The 20,017-nt window shown below is 41.9% G+C and overlaps 1 protein-coding gene and 1 long non-coding RNA gene across 7 annotated transcripts in view; one reads left to right on the top strand and one right to left on the bottom strand.

Moving 5' to 3' along the window:
* Positions 1-16,490, bottom strand: part of LOC135176739 (uncharacterized) — an 80,613-nt gene extending 64,123 nt beyond the window's left edge. For 2 of the 5 annotated variants that reach the window (XR_010302800.1, XR_010302802.1), the window contains exon 1: positions 16,161-16,490. This is a non-coding gene — a long non-coding RNA (uncharacterized LOC135176739). The remainder of the gene's footprint in view (positions 1-16,160) is intronic. The other 3 variants (XR_010302798.1, XR_010302799.1, XR_010302801.1) reach the window with 3 other exon arrangements.
* A 22-nt stretch (positions 16,491-16,512) lies between these two features.
* The window catches only part of EFEMP1 (EGF containing fibulin extracellular matrix protein 1), a 51,035-nt gene continuing 47,530 nt past the window's right edge, over positions 16,513-20,017 (top strand). The window contains exons 1-3 of one of the 2 annotated variants that reach the window (XM_064146030.1): positions 16,513-16,664; positions 17,057-17,143; positions 17,313-17,400. In XM_064146030.1, the coding sequence (XP_064002100.1) occupies positions 17,082-17,143; positions 17,313-17,400 (150 nt within the window). In that variant the 5' untranslated portion in view covers positions 16,513-16,664; positions 17,057-17,081. The remainder of the gene's footprint in view (positions 16,665-17,056; positions 17,144-17,312; positions 17,401-20,017) is intronic. The other variant, XM_064146031.1, reaches the window with a different exon arrangement.

The raw sequence follows: 20,017 nt of genomic DNA, 5'->3' as shown, positions 1-20,017 counted from the left end.
ATGTTTCTAAGCACAAAGCAGTTGTTTGCTCCTCTGACAACTGTTTTCTCTTGTTTGAGATATCCCAAACTATCTTTTTAACTATCATCAATAAAAAGCACTGAACCACAATAATGGAAGAGAAACACAGCCCTGTGAAAGCAAGTGGATATGGGTGAAGGGACAGGTGGGAAAGTCAAGGAAAACAATGCCTACTGCTGGATAGGTTGCATTCTGAAATAAGGAACTAAATATCCCACAAGAAGTGGCAGATGTAACAAAGTATTATCACATTATTAAAGTATTACCACTTTATTAATTCACTATTTCCTGAACTGAAGCATGCACACTAGCATCATCTGTCATGTGCTTGAGTATAACCTTCCAAACACAATCTGATAAGATTTAAAGACTTAGGCTGTTATTATAAGAATATTACATGTACATCAGGATACTGCATACAATTTAACATATATCCTACTCTCTGACCATTACCACAGAGTCTTACTGGACTTAGTTATCCCTGGAAGTTTCCATCCCATGTATCCAAGTATCCATATAATCACTAAGCAACTTCTATGGAGCACCTGCATTTCTCCACATCAGAAAACAGTGTTAGATACCACAGTTGGCCTCTCCAGATTCAGGACAGCCTTCCAAAGATTACTCTGACCAACAGAACTGAGCCAAGATGTCCATTCTTACATTAACAGCAAGAGAATAGCCCTTGGAGGGGAACAGTCTCAGAGATAAGTCAACATCCATCTGCCGGGGACAAGAAGATTTTGCCTTCTTTTCAGGAATTTAGAGAAGAATTTCCAGAGGGAGGTCTTTGACTGTACCCTCCAGCACTACCTTCTGACTTCCCAGTTATGCAGCTATGTTACATCCATGTCAAAAGGGACTAGTTCTGGTTCCTAACCCCAGCAATAAACTGGAACACCATTATCTTCAGTAATTCTGGTTCATAGCAGTGGGATGGGGTATTCTTTCAGCTTTCTGCAAACCTGTTTTGTGTAGCTTAGCAGAGAAGCCTCTAGAGGAGGCTTTGGAGACAAATAGAGCGGATGCTACCTGAAAGGCCCTTACACAGCTGCACATGTCATGTCAGTACATGTGTATGTGCTTTTCAAAGCCCACACTTGTGTGGTCATAGGTCTGCCTATATTTCCAGGACTCCTGCACACAAAGAAATTGGATTTTGCCTTCTAAAAAGCATTGCATTAATTAAAAGGAAAACAAAAGCATCTGCACGAACATGAACAGAAGGGAGATCTATTGATAAGCATGAAAAAAAGGAAAATCCAATTCATCAGCAGTCCTTAAACTCTGCTCATGACTTCCCTGAGCAGAAGTCTTCCCTCTCATGTAAATCTTCTGAAGCCTCTGCACAGGCAGTAAACACTGATTAAAACTGTTTGCAATCAATATTATCTTTACTTCTACACTTGCCAGGTTCAGACTTTTTCCCTGAATCCATCCTACCCAACTTTCTCTTGAACAAAAAATCAAACTGAAACCACATTTTGAGCAGAATATGCAGCAGCAACTTCAGAAAAGACTAAAGCATACTAGGAGAGAAATGTTTAACCTTTCCTAACCAGTCTAGTTCTTCCTAACATCACATGGAAACACCTTTGTAGTCATTGCAGAAACTCCCCTACTGTTCCAAATAACTCTCTGAGAGAGGGTTATTTAATTGCTTTGACGAGGCAACAAATGAAGCCTCACAAAGGACAAAATGTTTGTACGTAACAGCTTGCTACATCACTTATGTAACATACTCCAAATGTTTTCTCTCTCAGGTAATTCTAAAACAGCACACTGACTTAAGAGGGGTGAAGAGTAGTTATTACCACAGCTTAAACAAGAGGAAGATCAGTTTAATTGCATATACTATGATACAATATGCTGACACTCTCCATAAAGACATAATCTTCCTTTTTTAAGGTGAGTCTGTTTAGAGAACTCATAATTTTGGGTCGTTTCACCCAAAATTTGGGTCCCTTTCTTCATGAACCAGAGCAGGACTATGCAAACCAGAATGGATTAAAGTAGCATTCAGGAAGGAGTTCTTTAGCAGGAAATCATAGAATCATAAAATCAGTCAGGGTTGGAAGGGAACACAAGGATCATCTAGTTCCAATATTCCTGCCATGGGCAGGGATACCCTATCCTAGATTGGGCTGGCCAGAGCCTCATCCAGCCTGGCCGTAAACACCTCCAGGGATGGGGCCTCAACCAACTCCCTGGGTAACCCATTCCAGGCTCTCACCACTCTCACGGTGAAGAACTTCCTCCTCACATCTAGTCTGAATCTACCCACTCCAGCTTTGCTCCATTCCCCTTAGTCCTGTCATTACCTGATATCCTAAAAAGGCCCTCCCTGGCTTTTTTGTAGGCCCCCTTCAGATACTGGAAGGCCACAATAAGGTCACCTTGGAGCCTTCTCCAGACTAAACAGCCCCAAATCTTTCAGTCTGTCCTCATAGGAGAGGTACTCCAGCCCTCTGATCATCCTCGTGGCCCTTCTCTGGACACACTCCAGCATGTTCACATCCCTCTTGTAATAGAGGCTCCAAAACTGGATGCAGTACTCCAGGTGGGGTCTCATCAGAGCGGAGTAGAGGGAGAGAATCACCTCCCTGGTTGGCTCCCCGGGATGTAAGTGCACACTGCTGGGTCATGTTGAGCTTCTCATCCACCAGCACCCCTAAGTCCCTCTCCTCAGGGCTGCTCTCCAGCCAGTCACTGCCCAGTCTGTATTTGTGCTTGGGATTGCCTTGACCCAGATGCAGGACCTTGTACTTGGTCTTGTTGAACCTCATGAAGTTGGCTTGTGTCCACCTCTCCAGCCTGTCCAGGTCCCTCTGGATGGCATCCCTTCTCTCCAGTGTCTGCTGCACCACACAGCATGGTGTTGTCAGCAAACTTGCTGAGGGTGCATTCAATGCCACTGTCCATGTCACCAACAAAGATGTTGAACAAGACTGGTCTCAGGGCTGATCCCTGACAGACTCCGCTTGTCACGGGCCCATTGACAGCCACAACAATAACCTTGGACAAAGCCATCCATTTCAATAGTTTCAGACTAGGGCAAGTTCATCTATGAAGCTACATCCTAATTTCATAGATGATCTCTCTTCATGCAATGAGCTGAATTAAAAATTCAAACTTAATACATTGAGAATTTTTGGAGCAAGCTCTGGATTAAAAGCCTGTGGGGCTCTTCTGTAGATTGTACGCTATAATTGTGAAAGACCACCTCCCCAGAGGGCACTGTGTTTGTGCTCTATGCCTAATATTCCATCTCCTCCACTGTTCACCTGACGTTTGCACTGTAACTGTAGACTTCCTTCCAAAAAAATCGCACATTTTGGTTTGCCTTCGAGTAAAGACTCCTCTTTGCAGCCACTGCTAACAGAAGTAGACACACCTCACACTGTCATTGTGCCACTAGAGGGCAGCTCTACATTTCTACATCTTTTTCATTATCTCCATTTCATTACATTCCTGCACAACATTCCCACAACAGATAAACTCAGCTCAAGAATATTATAAAAGCTTTCTTTGTTTTAAAGCAAATCACAGTAGGTACTATTTAATTCACTAGTTCACCATGCATATGTCTTTGAGGGCTATGCAGTATCCAGTTCTGGGCTCCCCAGTTCAACTACTGGAAAGAGTCCAAGTCAGATATGAAGATGATTAGAAGGCTGGCACACCTCTGTTATGAGGAAAGGCTGAGAGACCTGGTGCTGTTTAGTCTGGAGAAGAGAAGACTGAAAGAATGTCAAGAGGATAAGGCCAGACTCTTTTTGGTGGTGCTCAATGACAGGGCAAGGAGCAACAGCCATAAACTAAACTGGAAGTTCCACCTCAACCTGAGGAAAAAGGTCTTTCCTGTGAGAGTGCTGAAGCACTGGAACAGGCTGCCTATCAAGGCTTTGGAGTCTCCTCTGGAGAATCTCCAAGCCCACCTGGACCCAACACTGGGCAAATTTCTCTGGGTGAACATGCTATAGCAGAGGCAGTGGAATAGGTGATCTCCAGAGGTCACTTCCAAACCCCACCTGACAGACTGAGATTCTGTACCTCTGTGTGCAGATTTCAGAAGGAACTACGTTGACTTAACTTTTTTACGAAGAACACCACTGAGGAAACATTTGTATTTTGCCAGGGGGGTGTTTGTTTCCACAGTGCATTCCCAATCTCTTAGGCTTATGGTATTTTCTGCTGCTCCTAAGTCCATATGCTTTTAACAGCAACAATAGCAATTCATTGAAAATCCTGTTTCTAAAGGTCAGCATTCTTCTAATATGCACATTTACCAAAAACCACAAATCTATGTTAAGCAATTCTCACCAGAAAAGAACTGGCTGGTTCAAATGTCTTCATTCTTCCCTCTCACCCTGCTACCAACTCCCCTATCATGTGCATAAATCTTTGCCAATGTTAGACCACGCCCTCAGATCAACATATGCATTTAGAGCTGTTTGTACATTCTTCTCTTTAAGATTCACCTATCAGTTAACAAAAGATTTCTGTCAGTCAGATCCCAGGATCTGCCACACAGGGAGTGCAGTCCCACATACCTCATGGCTGCATTCCTCATACAAGCTTGGGGGATGGCAGGGTTCATGGTAACTTTTCGCTTAAAGTGACATCAAATTTCCATGAGTCTCTAATCATAGATCTGTATGGATAGAAACCAAAACCATCACAGAATCACAGAATGTTAGGGGCTGGAAGGGACCTCAAAAGATCATCTAGTCCAACATTCCTGCCAGAGCAGGATCACCTAGAGGATATCACACAGGAACACACCCAGGCAGGTTCTGAATATCTCCAGAGAGGAAGACTCCACGATCCCCGTGGAATTCCAGTGTTCCATCACCTCACAGTGAAAAAACCTATTTCCTCATGTTTGCATGGAATTTCCTATGCCTCAGCTTCCACCCTTTGCTCCTTGTCCTGTCATTGGGCATCAAGAAGAGGAGCCTGGCTCCATCCTCTTTGCACGCACCCTTTAAATGTTCATACACATTAATGAGGTCATCTTTTAGTAGCCTCCTCTCCTAACTAAAGAGACACAGCTCCCTCAGTCTCTCCTTGTATGGAAGATGTTCCACTTCCTTAATAATTTCTGTGGCTCTACACTGGACTCTTCCAAGCAGTTCCCTGTCCCTAAACTGAGGGGCCCAGAACTGGACACAATGTTACCAGGGCAGAGAAGAGGGAGAGGAAAACGCCTCTTGATGTACTAACCATACCCCTTCTAATACACCCCAGAGCAGCATTGGCCTTGGCCACAAAAGCATATTGCTGGCTCGTGGTCAACATTCCATCCACTAGGACCCCCAGGTTCTTTTCTCCTTCACTACTCTCCACCAGGTCAGTCCCCAACCTATCCTGATACTTGGAGTTGCTCTTTCCCAGGTGCAAAATTGAATTTCATTCAATTTCTCCCTGCCCAACTCTCCGGCCTAAGTCTCACTGAATGGCAGCACAACCTTCTGGTGCATCAGCCACTCTCTTCAGACAAGCCCCACAGAGGCTTTATCATCCCACCATGTTCTTTTTAAATGACTAAACAGACAACACATCATGTTACCACATCTCTCACTGAAAAGTTCCCCTCATTTTGTTCTCAGAAAACTCATCCAAGAGCTGGAAGGATTACTAGGACTTCCAAGCCAGTTGTTGGTATTCTGCCATCATAATCAAGGGAAGCATGGATTGAATTTCCAGCCTCATTCAAGGGCCTAATGCTACTTTTGACCCCATCCACAACACACCTCACACTACCACATAGCAGTTGGTGTAATGGAAAAGGGATTTTTTTCTGAGAGTACCATATTAAATTACTGTTAGAACATCCCACCAACACTACTAAGATGTACAAGTTCCTTTTCCTATTAGAAGCTCTACATATCAAGCCCTACAACTGAATAATTTTATTGAGTATCTTCCAACCATGAATGGAAAAACACATGGCCAAGAAAGTTTGTTTTTAAAGACACAATAAAGGGCACCTCCAGATTAGGCCAGACTGCATTTTTCTCACATTTTGTGAAACTCTTCAGGAGATTTGTTGTGGCATTCCACAGTACACTGGGAAGGAGGGGGGAGGAAAGGAAGCAAAACATTCTGTATAGAGCTTTCAGATGCAAGAGCTGAACACTTCTCTTCATAAAATACCAACCTACAATAACAAATCTTCTTTCTATTCACAAGAGAATCATTGAGTATTGCAAAACTTGATAATTACTGATTCATGACAGATTTAGGAAAAACATCAGCTTAAGTAATCAGGTCAGGGCACTGCTGTTGACCACAGTGTTGGCAAAGGAAACAGTTTCATTCTTCATCTTTCATCAAAGTTTAACATTTCATAGTATTTAGCTTTTAGCACTTCATTGGTCCAGACCAGTAAACAACTGATAGCTGGAGAAATACAAGTCAAACTGTAAGCAAACACTCCTATTTAGTATGATCTCATGATTCACTTACACCATTCGTGTATGTTTAAATCCAAGTTAGTAAAATCACTGAGGATCCTCAATAATTGTAAAATAATTTATTACTGCTGTCAATAAATCTGTAAGATAATTAATGCCTTAGACACTGTATCATAAAAGGTATGCTCTAGCACATGTTTCCAACTGGCATTAAATATTTCATTCAGATCTCAAGGTGGACAAAAAAAAACTTACTTTTTTTTTTTAAGGATGTCTATGTGATCATTTCTTCCTGAAAAATGGAGGAAAAGACACACACTGGGAAGCCTTTCTGAAAAGGCTGCAGTGCTGTGAAAGAAGATCTTCTGATTCTGAAAGAAGTACTGTAATAACTCCTGCTTACCTTTCTCTTCTTAAGAAAACTTCTCATTTTTGGTAGTTCTACTCATAAAATTTGTGCCGTCATCACAAAACCACCACTAAAACAGACAGAATGAAATGCTATCTTCACAGACTTTCTAAGTGAAGAGACTCTATTAAGCACACCCTTCTTTATAAGGTATGTCCCTGTAGATAAGATCAAGACACAGTGGCAGAGCAGTCTTTAATATTTAGATGATGACTCTTAAGAGTTCAGAGTAGTCGTGAGTACTGGGATGATGACTCAGAGTTCAGAGTACATTGCCTGTTACACTGAACTCCCCTTGCATTTTCTGTGATCTTGTGATGCACATGCAAGTTAATACACACACACACACTCACACGCACCAGTTACACTCTATTTCCACACAGAGCGAGAGAGAATTCTGAAATGAGGCTAAGTTCAGGAATTACAGTATCACAGTACCACAGTATCACCAAGGTTGGAAGAGACCTCACAGATCATCAAGTCCAACCCTTTACCACAGTGCCCAAGGCTAGACCATGGCACCAAGTGCCACATCCAACCTTGCCTTGAACTGCCCCAGGGACGACGACTCCACCACCTCCCCAGGCAGCCCATTCCAGTGCCCAATGACTCTCTCAGTGAAGAACTTTCTCCTCACCTCGAGCCAAAATTTCCCCTGGCGCAGCCTGAGGCTGTGTCCTCTTGTTCTGGAGCTGGCCACCTGAGAGAAGAGAGCAACCTCCTCCTGGCCACAACCACCCTTCAGGTAGTTGTAGACAGCAATAAGGTCTACAGTTTCCTGAAAACAGTCTTAAGCAATGACTCCACTGAATGATATTACGGGCCAGTAGTCATGGGTTTGTTGTTTTGGGTTGGGGTTTTGTTGTTTGTTTTGTGTTTTTTTTGTTGTTGTTTGTTTTTTTTTGTTTTGTTTTGGTGGTTTTTGTTTTGTTTTGTTTTTTTGCTTTCGGCTAAACTGCTTTTGAATAAGCATGGGAAAATTGGAAAAAAAAAAAAAAAGCATGGGAAAATTAAGTAAGGTCATTCTTCACAACCACAGTGCCACAGTCTGAAGGCCAAAGTCACCTCTGTAGTTTTTGTACCCTCCTCTTTGAAACAGAAAGGCATTTACGAGCTACCAGCAACTGTAAGACATGGCCCCAAAAGCCATTATGCACAGCTACTCACAAAAACGTAACAGGCTACTCCTAACCCACTGCAGTCAGACCACAAAAGTTTCAACTCATCTCCAGCACAAGTAAAAGAATCTGAGCCTTGGTCCTAAAGTGACAAGAGTCAAAAAAAGGTATTCAGCATTGGTAAATATTTCTGAAAAGGCTGCAGTGCATTGGAAGAAGGTCTTCCAGCTCCAAATGAAATATAGGTTTAATTAGCTCATCTTCAGGATGACATGTTTCTTGGTGTCCACTGCTTATTTAGATATACCAGTTTGGAGCTCCAGTAACATTCAGAGATTTGTATATGAAATGTCTGAAAGATTTATAAATTCCAGGGACTTAATAACTGAGACAGATGATTACTAACTCAGCGACAATTTGCTGACAAAATGTTGAACCAAGATCTTCCCTGCTTTGAGAAAAGCAAAGGCAAGCTCAATCAACCATGCTTTTCCTGCTCTAGTGTTTTCTCACAGATGAATTGACATGCTAAAAGTCTGGGATTTTTACAAATACACATTTGAAACAGGATAATGCAGAAATGACCAAACTCTAAACTTCTGACATATTCTAATTACAGCTTCTAGAAGCACACATTTCACTGCTGTCAAGCATCACAGCGAGACTCATTATTTTAAAGAGTATGGCTGGAAATCTAAACCCTTCCCTACATAAAATGGGATACAAGGTAATAAACAGGGAGTCTGGAAGTAACTACCAGTAAGATACAGAGTAGCAATCAGGTAAACACATTCCCTTCCCTCTGCATTGATGTGAGTGGGTTTGGTTTGGTTTTTTTCCACATGCCCTTGTCTCGTTATTTTATGAATGCACAGAAAGACACACAGGCTGGTGCTCCAACTGCAACCTGCACAGTGGCCAGTGTTTGTCCTAAAGCATATTCCTATCCCTTATCTTATGCATACTGAATTAATGTTCAGCAAAACACTTTAATCAACTTCAAAGAGCCTTCTGCAGGAAGTGGAAGCAGGATGTACCAAACCCTCCTGGGCTAACACAGGGAATGACAGAAATATAATTTCTAAGAACTAATCCTTATGTGGGAATTTCTCTAAGTGTGCTCTTTACAGTCACCTGCCAAGCACAGGAGAGACCAGTCTTTCCTGGAGACAGAGGGTGATACCTCAGGTGTTGCTCTACAGCTTTCAAAGAGGTACACTTTAATATCTTTATGTCCTGAATTGTATTTATGACCTGCAGCTGTGGTGCCAAAGAGGCCCACAACCCCATACACACTGAGGCTATTGTTGGCAAAATGGAGCTCTGAGGTTTCTTTACTGATACAAGCAAGTTAACTGAACTAATCTAGGCTGCTCTTGATAAGAATTGAGAGAGGCTTTTATTTTTCTTTACATCAATGAGTTTAATTTGGGCCTTTGTCACTTTTGGTGTTAGCAGTCCTCTATCTATATTTTAATAGCCCTTAATGTAGAGCAAGGCATGAATGCACAGGAGTGAATCTTTCAGGTCTTCAGGTTTACAGGGAATGAGAACTTGAACAGATTAATAAAAAAAGAATTCCCATGATGCACATAATTCAAAATGAGTATATATTGTAAGTTAAGTGTTAGTGTATTACACAGATGTTAGTGTATTACACAGATGCAATACTCTCTCTCTCTCTGCAGCCACTTAAAATGGACACTTCAATGATTTAACGCAGAGGTGTTCCCTCAGACTCACTCTCAGAACTGAGTTTTAACACGAGGTGGTAAGACTACTAAAAAACACATTTTGGGAGCATACAGGGACACAGATATTTTCCAGCCTTTTCCAGAACTTTGATGCTTTCCGATTACATGCAAAGAGGGGTGAAAAGAAAACCAGCTTAATTTCACAGAAAGGAAAATACCTACTGTTATTTTTATGCTGCTTTCTGTATCCAGCAGACAGCACTAAGTAACTTTAATATATTAAGGAATTAAAATGCTCTGACACATATCCTTTAGTATTAACATGCAGATATCCACCAGAAAAGTTCTGCCTGTCAACAATAATTAACAGGTTAACTGGGCAGGTTGTTTGCCAAGTTCTCACACAGAACACAAATAAAAAGCACTGCTGCTTTTCCGGTATTAATAATTTTTGCTTCAAAGGGAAAGAAAAGGAAACTCAGAGAGATTAGAGGATGCTTACAAAACCACATTATTATTTAACACATCTACTGATCCTCATATTTATGAATTCTAAAATGCAGACTAATCATTAGCAAGAGCTCTGTCCCACAAATCTGTTCTTCTAAAGTCCTCTTGCATTGCAGCATTTCTGAGATGCCTCATTTTTGTCGTGCTAAAATATCACAACATTTTCATGCTCCATTCAAGGTCCAGGAGATTCTGCAGAAAGTATTAGCTTGAAATTTACATGTATGAATGTCTGTCTTGAAGGTGTTTCAGACCTTCTGAAAAATCAGGAACACCCTATAATCATCTTGACTACATGGACGGAAAATAGAGACAAGACAGAGCTTTCATTCAACCACATTCATTTTTCTCTCTGAAACACGATTATAGCAGTAGATAAAGTTCTGCCCAATTATACTTTCAGTTGAATCAATGGCAAGGTGCCCACAGCTGGTCTTAACACTGCTGCCTGAAGTCATCCTTACAGATAAGTGTCCAGTTCCACTGACTTTGAAAGGGATTGGGTATCAAAGACCATTAACTGCCTTTGGAAATCCTAACTACATAAGTGAATGCATCACTTCCCTGTGCAAGCATCATGTATTTTCTTCATTTCACAGAGAGCATACCAAGAAATAGATTAAATTATTTGCACAAAGCTTCCTAAGAAGGCAAAACTAGAGGCAAAAACCACCTCAAACATATTCTGGAAAATACTGGTTCTGAATTCTGGCATTTCTGTTTTGCCTTTTAGTCAGAACAAGGAACTGCACCTACAGTTTAATCAGAAAAAAAACAAACATGTATTTCAGTTATGATTCTGCATATCAGGAAGGTTGTCTATTCCTGAGTTATAGCTCTTGTTTTAACCCAAGTGGTTGAAACCTAGTACTTAAAATCAGACTTAAAACTTCTGTATGCAGAAAGGCTGAATTTCCAAGAAAAGTAAAGTAAGAATGACAACTTGAGTGTTACAAAAGCCACATGTCTACATCAACACATGTTTCCTGGTACGCTGTTTCTCTTACCTAGCATGAGAAAAAGAAAGAATCATAGAATCAACCAGGTTGGAAGAGACCTCCAAGATCATCCAGTCCAACCTATCATCCAGCCCTAACCAATCAACTAAGTGCCTCAGACGAGAAGGAAAATTGTTGATAAAGAGAAATAGAGAAGACCTGCTACAATGAATGAATTAGGAAGACTTATAGAAGTAAAAAATCAAAACACAGGAAGACTCTTCAAATTTCAAACAAACTGAAATCTTCACAGCAATAGCAGTGCAAAAGTAAAAGTTAAGGCCAAAATTTCCTAAGTAAATTCTCACCACATTAAATACTGATTACTTGTATGGCTAATACATAACAACAGACATTCTGGGTTTGTGGATAAACTTTTAAGTTAAGAGCCTCAAAGTTATGCCCTTTAAAACTTTGAGAAAGCACCTGAAAACCATTTTCTCTAATTTTTCAAAGGGAAGCCAGAAATTAACATCCCACACAAACATCATCAGGAGTGCTTTTCAGTCATGAAAGACAGTAATTGTTTGATACATTGTATGCAAACTACATGCTTGACCTTTAGTAAGAGAATAAAAAAATGCCATCAAGATTACAGTTTAATATCCCCAGAGCATTTTTAGATGTTTAGAAATGAAAACACAGATCAGCCTAAGTTAGTCAAAGGCCTCAGCACAGCAAAACTCATGCAACATTTCTCATGCAGGAGATAATTGCAGCAAAATAAAGGTTTCAGTTCTGGGCTACTAGACTTTCTAATGTAACTGCCATATATTTTTTTCCTCACCAAACTGCAAGAATAATGGAGGAGGAGCTTTCTCTGATTAAGTGTTTGTATCATCTGTCATCTATGCACTCTACTGCAATATTCTATAATTCTATGAAGAAGTAAAGAAGTAATAATAATAGATTTGTTGAATTTTAATGAGAGGCTTAAGAATGAGAGAGTATGTTCTCTGTCCTTTGTTGCTGACATTTTGGCCCTTATTAATTTTTTGTCATTTCAACACCTATGATCAGAAACTGCTATGATACATTTTAACCTCTTAGCCTTCTGTGAAAAGTGAGAGCAATCTGTGAACACAGTTCTTCTTTCAAATGAAGTTTACAGTAAAGTCACACCTCACACCACATGTAATATACTCATGATACCTCTCTTGAAGATAAATAAACCTTTAAAATCATACCTTAAATAAAAGTTCAACATTTGTCATATTTAATCAGCAATAAAGTAAGACATACAATTCCCCACAATTTATCCTCCACCAACACTATGTCATTTCCAAGTTGAAAAGTGGAAAAAATGTTGACATTTGCAGGCAGTGTGGCAGAAAGGCAGCCTGCCATGCTATCAAAATAATTTATGTTCTAAAATTCCTGTGAGTCCAACATGAAAACAACATCTCCACCATTCCAGCTCTTAGTTTAGACAACTCCAGTGTTACTTGATATGACATGCTCAGGAAAATAAATCATCTCAATTGACACTGATAGTCCCTTGAGCTGACAAATACAAGTTGCTTAAATTTGCTTTGTGCTTGCTTTTCTGTTCTAGTGAGCTATGTTTGAAACAGGAAAAGGAGGTTGGATCTGGGAGCAGAAGAGATTAAACTGCAATTTTGTTTTCTTCATTTTCAGGCTAGCTTCTAGTACCAATCGCGGCCTGCTCTAAATTATGTCCAGCTGTCTATTGCCCCCAGGGACAATTCTAGAAGCCAGAATTAGTTGGAGTGCAGTGACATTTTAACCACACACAGTCTTCCTTCAGCCTACCTGTCTTTGGGTTTTTGAGGACAATAGGGAGCACCAATGAGTCCAGGAAGAAAAAAAAAAAAGCTCAGCATATTTAAGTCATAAAGACATTCAAGTTAAAGAATGTATGAAAATGTGATGTAAAAAAAGCAAAACCTGAGCTGTCACAGAGTTCACTAAAGCAGTGGGGAATAGAGTGAACTATTTTCAGGAGCCAAAAGCCAATAATTAGGGGCCAGCTTTGCAGGGCTGCTTCATTAGGAAACACTGTCAGTGACTGTTGCCTCAGCAATGTCATGTTGTATGCACAGCAAGAAGGAATGGATGGTTTGACCCCATCTTACATGACATCTTCAGACAGTTCAGATATGTAAATAAGTTGTTGTGCTGCTGAGCCAATCATTCACGTACTTCACATGCTCCTCAACATTTCCAAGGCTCTAAATCCTGCTGTCTCACATCAGGTAAGTTTCCACTTGCCTCAGCAGGAACTATCTGAACCACGAAATCATGAAATGAATCTATTACATCCATTTCAAAGATCAAAAACTATCCTTGGCAGAATATGGTATTTCAGCAAATGTATAACACAGTGAAGCCAAGGGTAGGATCTGTACTCAGCTAGTGGTCCTACATCCCCAAAAATTATGTTTCCACTGTACCCTGGTTTGCTTTCTCTATAGCAAAAACAATTGTAGTTTTATGGCATTGTTTCCTTAGGTTGTAGCTTATACCAAACCTTCATTAATTTTTACTTAATCCAGAATCCAAGAAGTTAAACTCAGTTCTCCATGTATGGCAGATATGCCAATGCATTTAAAACTCACCAAATGTTGTTGCCTGTAGATATAGGTAATGGATGTTACCTTCATTAGATTATTAGCAATGTCTATACTGCTTTCCATAAGCACGAAACAGTAAGATTCCAAAATACATTGGTGGGCACATCACAAATCTGAATCCAGTTTACACTATTGGGAGTCAATAACTTAGAGCCAATCTCACACATTTCCAAGAAATGCCATATAGGTTTAAGGGAGTCTTTTTGAAGCAGGAGAGTAGATATCAAAAGACAAGACAGCTTATTAAATATGCTAACATTTGAAAGTACCTTCTTTAAAAGTACAGACAACCTAAATTTTCTTTATTAAGCCATATTGTTACTTCTGTATTGTAATTACCTGTGAGGTGTCTAAACTGTTAAGTCCTACATTTTTAGGAGTCCTGCTTACCTGTAAGCACAGAAACTGCAGTGAAAGAGGAAAAATCCTCTTTTCTCATAACAATATAGTGTCATAGATGAAAGTATTCTGAAACTACCAGCTTGGTAGTTTCTAGAACAGGTAAGAAGTGATTCATTTCAGAGGCAAAATGAATGTGTGCTGTATGGCCATCCAAAAAGAACTGTTGTTTTATATACAACCAAATAAATTATATGCTAAGAATTTAAGAGATCATATAAGAAAGATGCTATTTAGCCCAGCAATGCCAGAGGTCTGCAACCTGGTATGACATTTTTTCAAGAGATCTTGAGTTCTCCAGGTCCTTCATGATCAGCATTAATGAGGTAAAATCTATTTTTAAAATTAAAGAGAGGAACAGAGTAGACCTGAACTACTCTGGTACAGTGCCTTCAGAAGCAAAACCTGGGACCTAATTGAAGATCTCAATTCAAGACAGATGTTAAGGTGCTGGAATGCATCCAGAGAAGGGTGACAAAGATGGTGAAAGGCCTGGAACACAAACCCTATGAGGAGAGGCTGACGGAGCTGGGGTTGTTTAGCCTAGAGAAGAGGAGGCTAAGGGGTGACCTCATTGCTGTCTACAGCTACCTGAAGGGACATTGTAGCCAGTTGGGGGGGTGGCCTCTTCTCCCAGGCAATCAGCAATATAACAAGGGGACACAGTCTCAAGTTGTGTCAAGGGAGGTACAGGCTGGATGTTAGAAGGAAGTTCTTCACAGAGAGAGTGATTTACCATTGGAATGGGCTGCCCAGGGAGGTGGTGGAGTTGCTGTCCCTGGAGGTGTTCAAGAAAAGCCTGGCTGAGGCACTTGGTGCCATGGTCTAGTTGACTGGATAGGGCTGGGTGCTAGGTTGGACTGGATGATCTTGGAGGTCTCTTCCAACCTGGTTGATTCTATGATTCTGTGATCCACCTTTCTCTCTGTAGAACGAGTTGCCTGGCACTCTGCTCCTCACCAAAACCACATTGCCTAGAGATTCAAAATCTCTGTAACACTTCCTCATCCCCCCTTCTATCCAGTAACTTTCCCACTGGGTAGAGAAGTAATGATATTTCATATACTAAGGAGGCTTTTAAAATTAACAGTTGCTGAACTCCCACAGTGTCTAAAGGAATAGGCACTCCCCTAAGAAGCGCTCCTCACAGTTTTTATTTACCAGGTTCAGAATGGACAGGAAAATACATTAGTCTTATTATTTCAAATTTTGAATAGCTTGCCTAGGCAGATAAACACTACATACTATTGCTTGTAAAGCCACAATTCAGCTTAAATTAAAATGCCCACATATTTAAACACAGGATTTAAAAAATGTGCTGCAAGAGCAAGCCCAGCATCCAGCATGAGCCAATTCATCAAAAGCTTAGGGAAGCAGACAGTGCAGTTCCCTTGTCAAGGAGCAGTTCAGCCACCACACCTCAGTGTTCTGTGGATCACAGCCCTGCTTCATACAAACAGGCAACCACAACATATGCTACACTACACACAGTACCTTACTAAAGACTGACTACAACCTACGTAACAGACTCAAGTTGTGCCAGGGGAGGTTTAGGTTGGGTACTGGGAGAAGCTTCTTCCCCAAAACAGTCGTCAAGCCCTGGAACAGGCTGCCCAGAGATGTGGTCAAGTTACCACCCCTAGAGGGAAATCATTTAAAAGATGTGTAGACACAGTGTTGATGGACATGGCTTAGTGGCAACTTGGTAGTGCTTCATTCGCGGTTGGACCCAGTGATAGTAAAGATTTCTTCCAACCAAAACCATTCTATGATTTTATATGAGGTAAATCATCAAGTGCCATGTGTTTTCCCTCCTCCTCACCTCTGCTGCACGGTGCTTCTTCCTTAGATGCCAAGATTCAAAGCCTGACTGTGCATGACCCACAGCAGTCCCCAAAATGATGGCTGTCCTGCACCTTCACGGACACACCAACTGTCACACTGGCAGCTGCCCTTGTTGGGCACCCAACTGTGCATAAAAATGTCCCACAGACATACCCAGTGTGCAGGAGCAGCTCTTGCAGGGTTCAGCAGCTCTTCCTTGGCACTTCCCTGATGACAAGATGGCAAGAGCCTCCACGTCCCTTCCCCTCACGGCGGCTCTGACAGCTGTGTATGCAGCCCTCTCACAGCACCGCCTCACACCTCAACACCGCTTCTCCTCAGAGACCCAACATGGCGGCCAGACACGCCACCTGCCCCGCCTCAGGGCGCCCCGGCCGGCAGCGAGCGGGCGGTGTGGGGAGCGGCGGAGGGATGTGCCCCGCCGCGCCCCGCCCCGCCGACGGGCTCCGGCCGCTGCCGCGGGGTCGGTAGGGGGCGTCCAGAGTCTCCGGCAGGAGCCAGAACAGTTTCTATTTAGCTGAAAGCCTACAGAGGGGGAGAAAGGAGAGCGTGTGGTGCCTTCGTCGCTGCGGAGCCGACAGAGGGACGGCGCCGAGCTGCTGCGAGAACGCGCCGCCAGGAGCAGCGACAGCCGCTGCCCGCACCGACCCGCCGCAGGTAGGGACGGGCAGCATGGGGCGGCTGTGCGCCTCTTACCCCCCGGGCGGCTTTGCGGGACAGGGCAGGGCGGCCCCGGGCTGAGCCCAGCAGGTGTCCGTCGGGTGCACCTCGGCCCGGCGGTGCCTTTTCCCCGCGGGTAGTTGAGCCCGCGGCGTGTCCCTCCCGGGTCTCCCTGGACTCTGGTCGTTTTCCTTGCGGAACGACGCGCTTTTACCGAAAAATCGCTTTCCCGTCCCAAAAGGTGTGATGGCAGGGCAGTCGCATCGCCTGCTCCTCAGCCAGCGCAGCGCTGGAGAGCATCGCTTCGTATTCAGTGTGGCATTAAGTGCCATGTTATTTTAAACTCCATTTACTTATTATTATTTCCGCCCCCCACCCCCCTCTTTTAGCTGGATAAAGCACAACGAACTGGAAATGAGGCCAAGCCTCACCCTCTTAGGGGAGAAAAGGGGCAGCGTTCCGGCCGCTTTCCCCAGGTAAGAGATGGGCAGACGCCTTGCGCTCACAGCTAGGGTAGGACCCGAACGCAGTCCCGGCCCTGTAGGTACTGACTGCCTCCTCCAGTGTAGGAAGGCACTAAAAATATTTCTGCTTTATTTGTTGTTTTTTTGTGTGTTTTGTTTTGTTTTTTTTTTTCCTTTCAAGGCTCACGATGTTGACAGCTATGTTCTTGGCTGCTCTCGTTCTTATTACAGTACATTCGCAGGAAACTGAGGAAACCATAACATACACGGTAAGGTTTAATAGAGCTGGAGATAATTACTGCTTTGCAGGGATTCTTTTCTAAATGGCTCTTAAGAAAAAACAAATTTCTTGCCAATGTATAGCATGCAATGCAAATTTCTCTGAGTTCAAATGTTAACCATAAAATAAGCCTTTCCTGCACTGAAGCACTCTTTTAAAGTTAAAATTGACAAGATTGAGCAAAATAGGCTACAACTGCCTGTTCTGGAAAGCTTATCTATGTGCTGAGCTTAATGATCTGAACAAAACTATGAGGTTTTAATTTTTTTTTTTTTCATAAGGACAGGGTCCATAGGAGCTTCATTTGAAACGTATAGAAGGTGACAGATAATTAGGTCAAACATTCTTTCTTGTTTTCTTTGGGGTATTGCAAGTGCTTTTAAACAAAATTTAAGTATTTCAAAATTTGGTGCTTTTAATGAAGCATCTAAGTCCTGGAGTGATCATAAGGCTGTTTGTTTCTGAGCTAATTTTGAGCAGTGGTTTTTCATGGCTTGATCAAATAGTAGGAGAATGTTGGGAAGGAGTACTGCTTGCAACCAAGTGATATAGAATATGAGAGTTAAAGGCCTTTTTATGAGGCATTTTTAATCTGCTTGTGTTCAGTCTTTGGCTTGCATAGTGCATGTTCTAGAAGGAGTGGCTATTACATTGGCTTGGGCTAGGGGAAAACCCTCATTTTCACATCTGATTACAGTTGTAATCCCAGCAACTTGCTTCATATGGGTGGACCTCTGCATATGTGTACAGACATTAGCGCAATAAATGCCACACAAGCAGAAAATTCTGCACATGTGCAAAAAGTTAAAGAACCAGAGCCAAAGACTGAGATTGTGTCTTATACAAGTAATCCTGCTGAAGTCAGTGGGATGGCTCAAACAAGTAAATATTGCAGAGTTGGACCTTACCACAGAAGTTGGGGCTCAAAGGAGCCTCAAGTGAGCATCAGGAAGTCAGTCATAAAATACTTTAATACTGGGATTTAGAAGCAATAGATTTTTTGAAGGTCAGGAGTACTTCTGTTTAGAGAGTTCTATGACATTCAAGTCCTATGTGTAAGTGGAAACTGAAGATCTAAGTACCACATGAGAATTCAGACCAACATAGGAATCACAGCTACTCCCTTTGTGCACTTATTATGTGTTCTTTTTAAACAATCAAGTGGCATTTTCAGATAAGCCTGTACAGTTCTGTTTATACCAAGAAAGCATTTCTTTCATGCGTATTTGACTTGGGTTCCTGTATCACATTTCAGAGTCTTAGCAATTAGGTGCTTCAATGATCTTTAGACTGTAATCTGCTATGCAAAAATAGCAGTGCAAAAAACCTTATCTTCTGGAAATTTTACTCTTGGGATGCTGCTGTTTCTCATGCACATTGTATTTATTTAGGACTAAATCCCTTTCTATCACAGAAGTCCCTTCAACTGCAGTAAGGGATGGACTTGGCTCCTCACGGTTAAATAGACATTTAAGCATTAACAGCAATTGAGTGATCCAGTAAATGCATGAATTAGCTGCTTTCCTTTGGGTTTGCATTTTTGTAGTTACAGTAACTTTGGTGTTGTCAATTCAGGTGTAGTCATTCCTATAGGGATTGAGAATTGTAATACAGTTTGTTGTCCACTTACCCACTTGGAAGAAAAAGCCTCCAATGTTACAACTTGTTGCTCTGTGTAGCAGATTGCTGTTACCACCTGCAAATGAAGACACTATTTTCAATCCTGTTGTTGAGTCAGCGTAACAAATTCCTCAAAATAACTCGAGGACACTACAAGAAACAAATAGACCTTGGCATCAGGACAGAGTTGTCACTTGTATAGTTTCTTGTCACTTTCACAGATTCAGCTGGCTTGACCACGGCTCATTACATTAGCTGGCTGTTTTTTTTTAATTTTATTTTATTTTTTCCTGTAGGACCATTAAATTAATATCTTATACAGCACTGGATGCATATGCACCTACACAGCATAGCCCAGATGATTCACTGATGTTTTAAATGTGTCAGCTGCACCTGGTGGCATTGTGATGCTTTGCTAATCAGTTTCTCTAACTGTGACCTGTGATTTAGAATTACTGCCCTCCAGACAATTATATAGTTCTGGACAGAGGAATAATGAAGCTGCCTACCTAACTGCAGGGCAGAATATTGAAAACTCTTCTTGAACCTAGTAGCCTGTAGTGATGTGAATAGTTGCTGAGTAGAGTCTTGTTTGAATTTTACAAACTCTTGTCTCTGTAAGTAGTCCTGCTGTTACAAACCATAACCAATTATTGCACATCTTGCAATAGAAATTGTTCTTCCTAGGCTGCAGTTCCTGGTGTCATGTGATCACAGAGCCTAGGAATGAATATCCAGCTGTCTCAGGATCCTTCCCTGTTGCTAGAGTGCCAGTAGGAGAGCGAGTGGAGTCCGAGGCATAAAGGCCCGTTAGTCCCTCTGGCCAGCAGGCTCCAGGAATGAAAGATGTTCACCTGTTTGGAGGCAGTGAACAACATCACTTCCTCCTTTTTTCTTAAGAAGATTTTCATACTGGCCAGCTGGATCAGTCTAAAGGTTCATCTCTTTCATGATTCAGCAAAATGGCAGATGCTATAAAACAGAGT

Source organism: Pogoniulus pusillus, chromosome 7 (assembly GCF_015220805.1).
Source record: "Pogoniulus pusillus isolate bPogPus1 chromosome 7, bPogPus1.pri, whole genome shotgun sequence".
Lineage (NCBI taxonomy): Eukaryota > Metazoa > Chordata > Aves > Piciformes > Lybiidae > Pogoniulus > Pogoniulus pusillus.
Note: the sequence above shows the minus strand (reverse complement) of the source record. Positions and strands in the feature narration are given on the sequence as shown.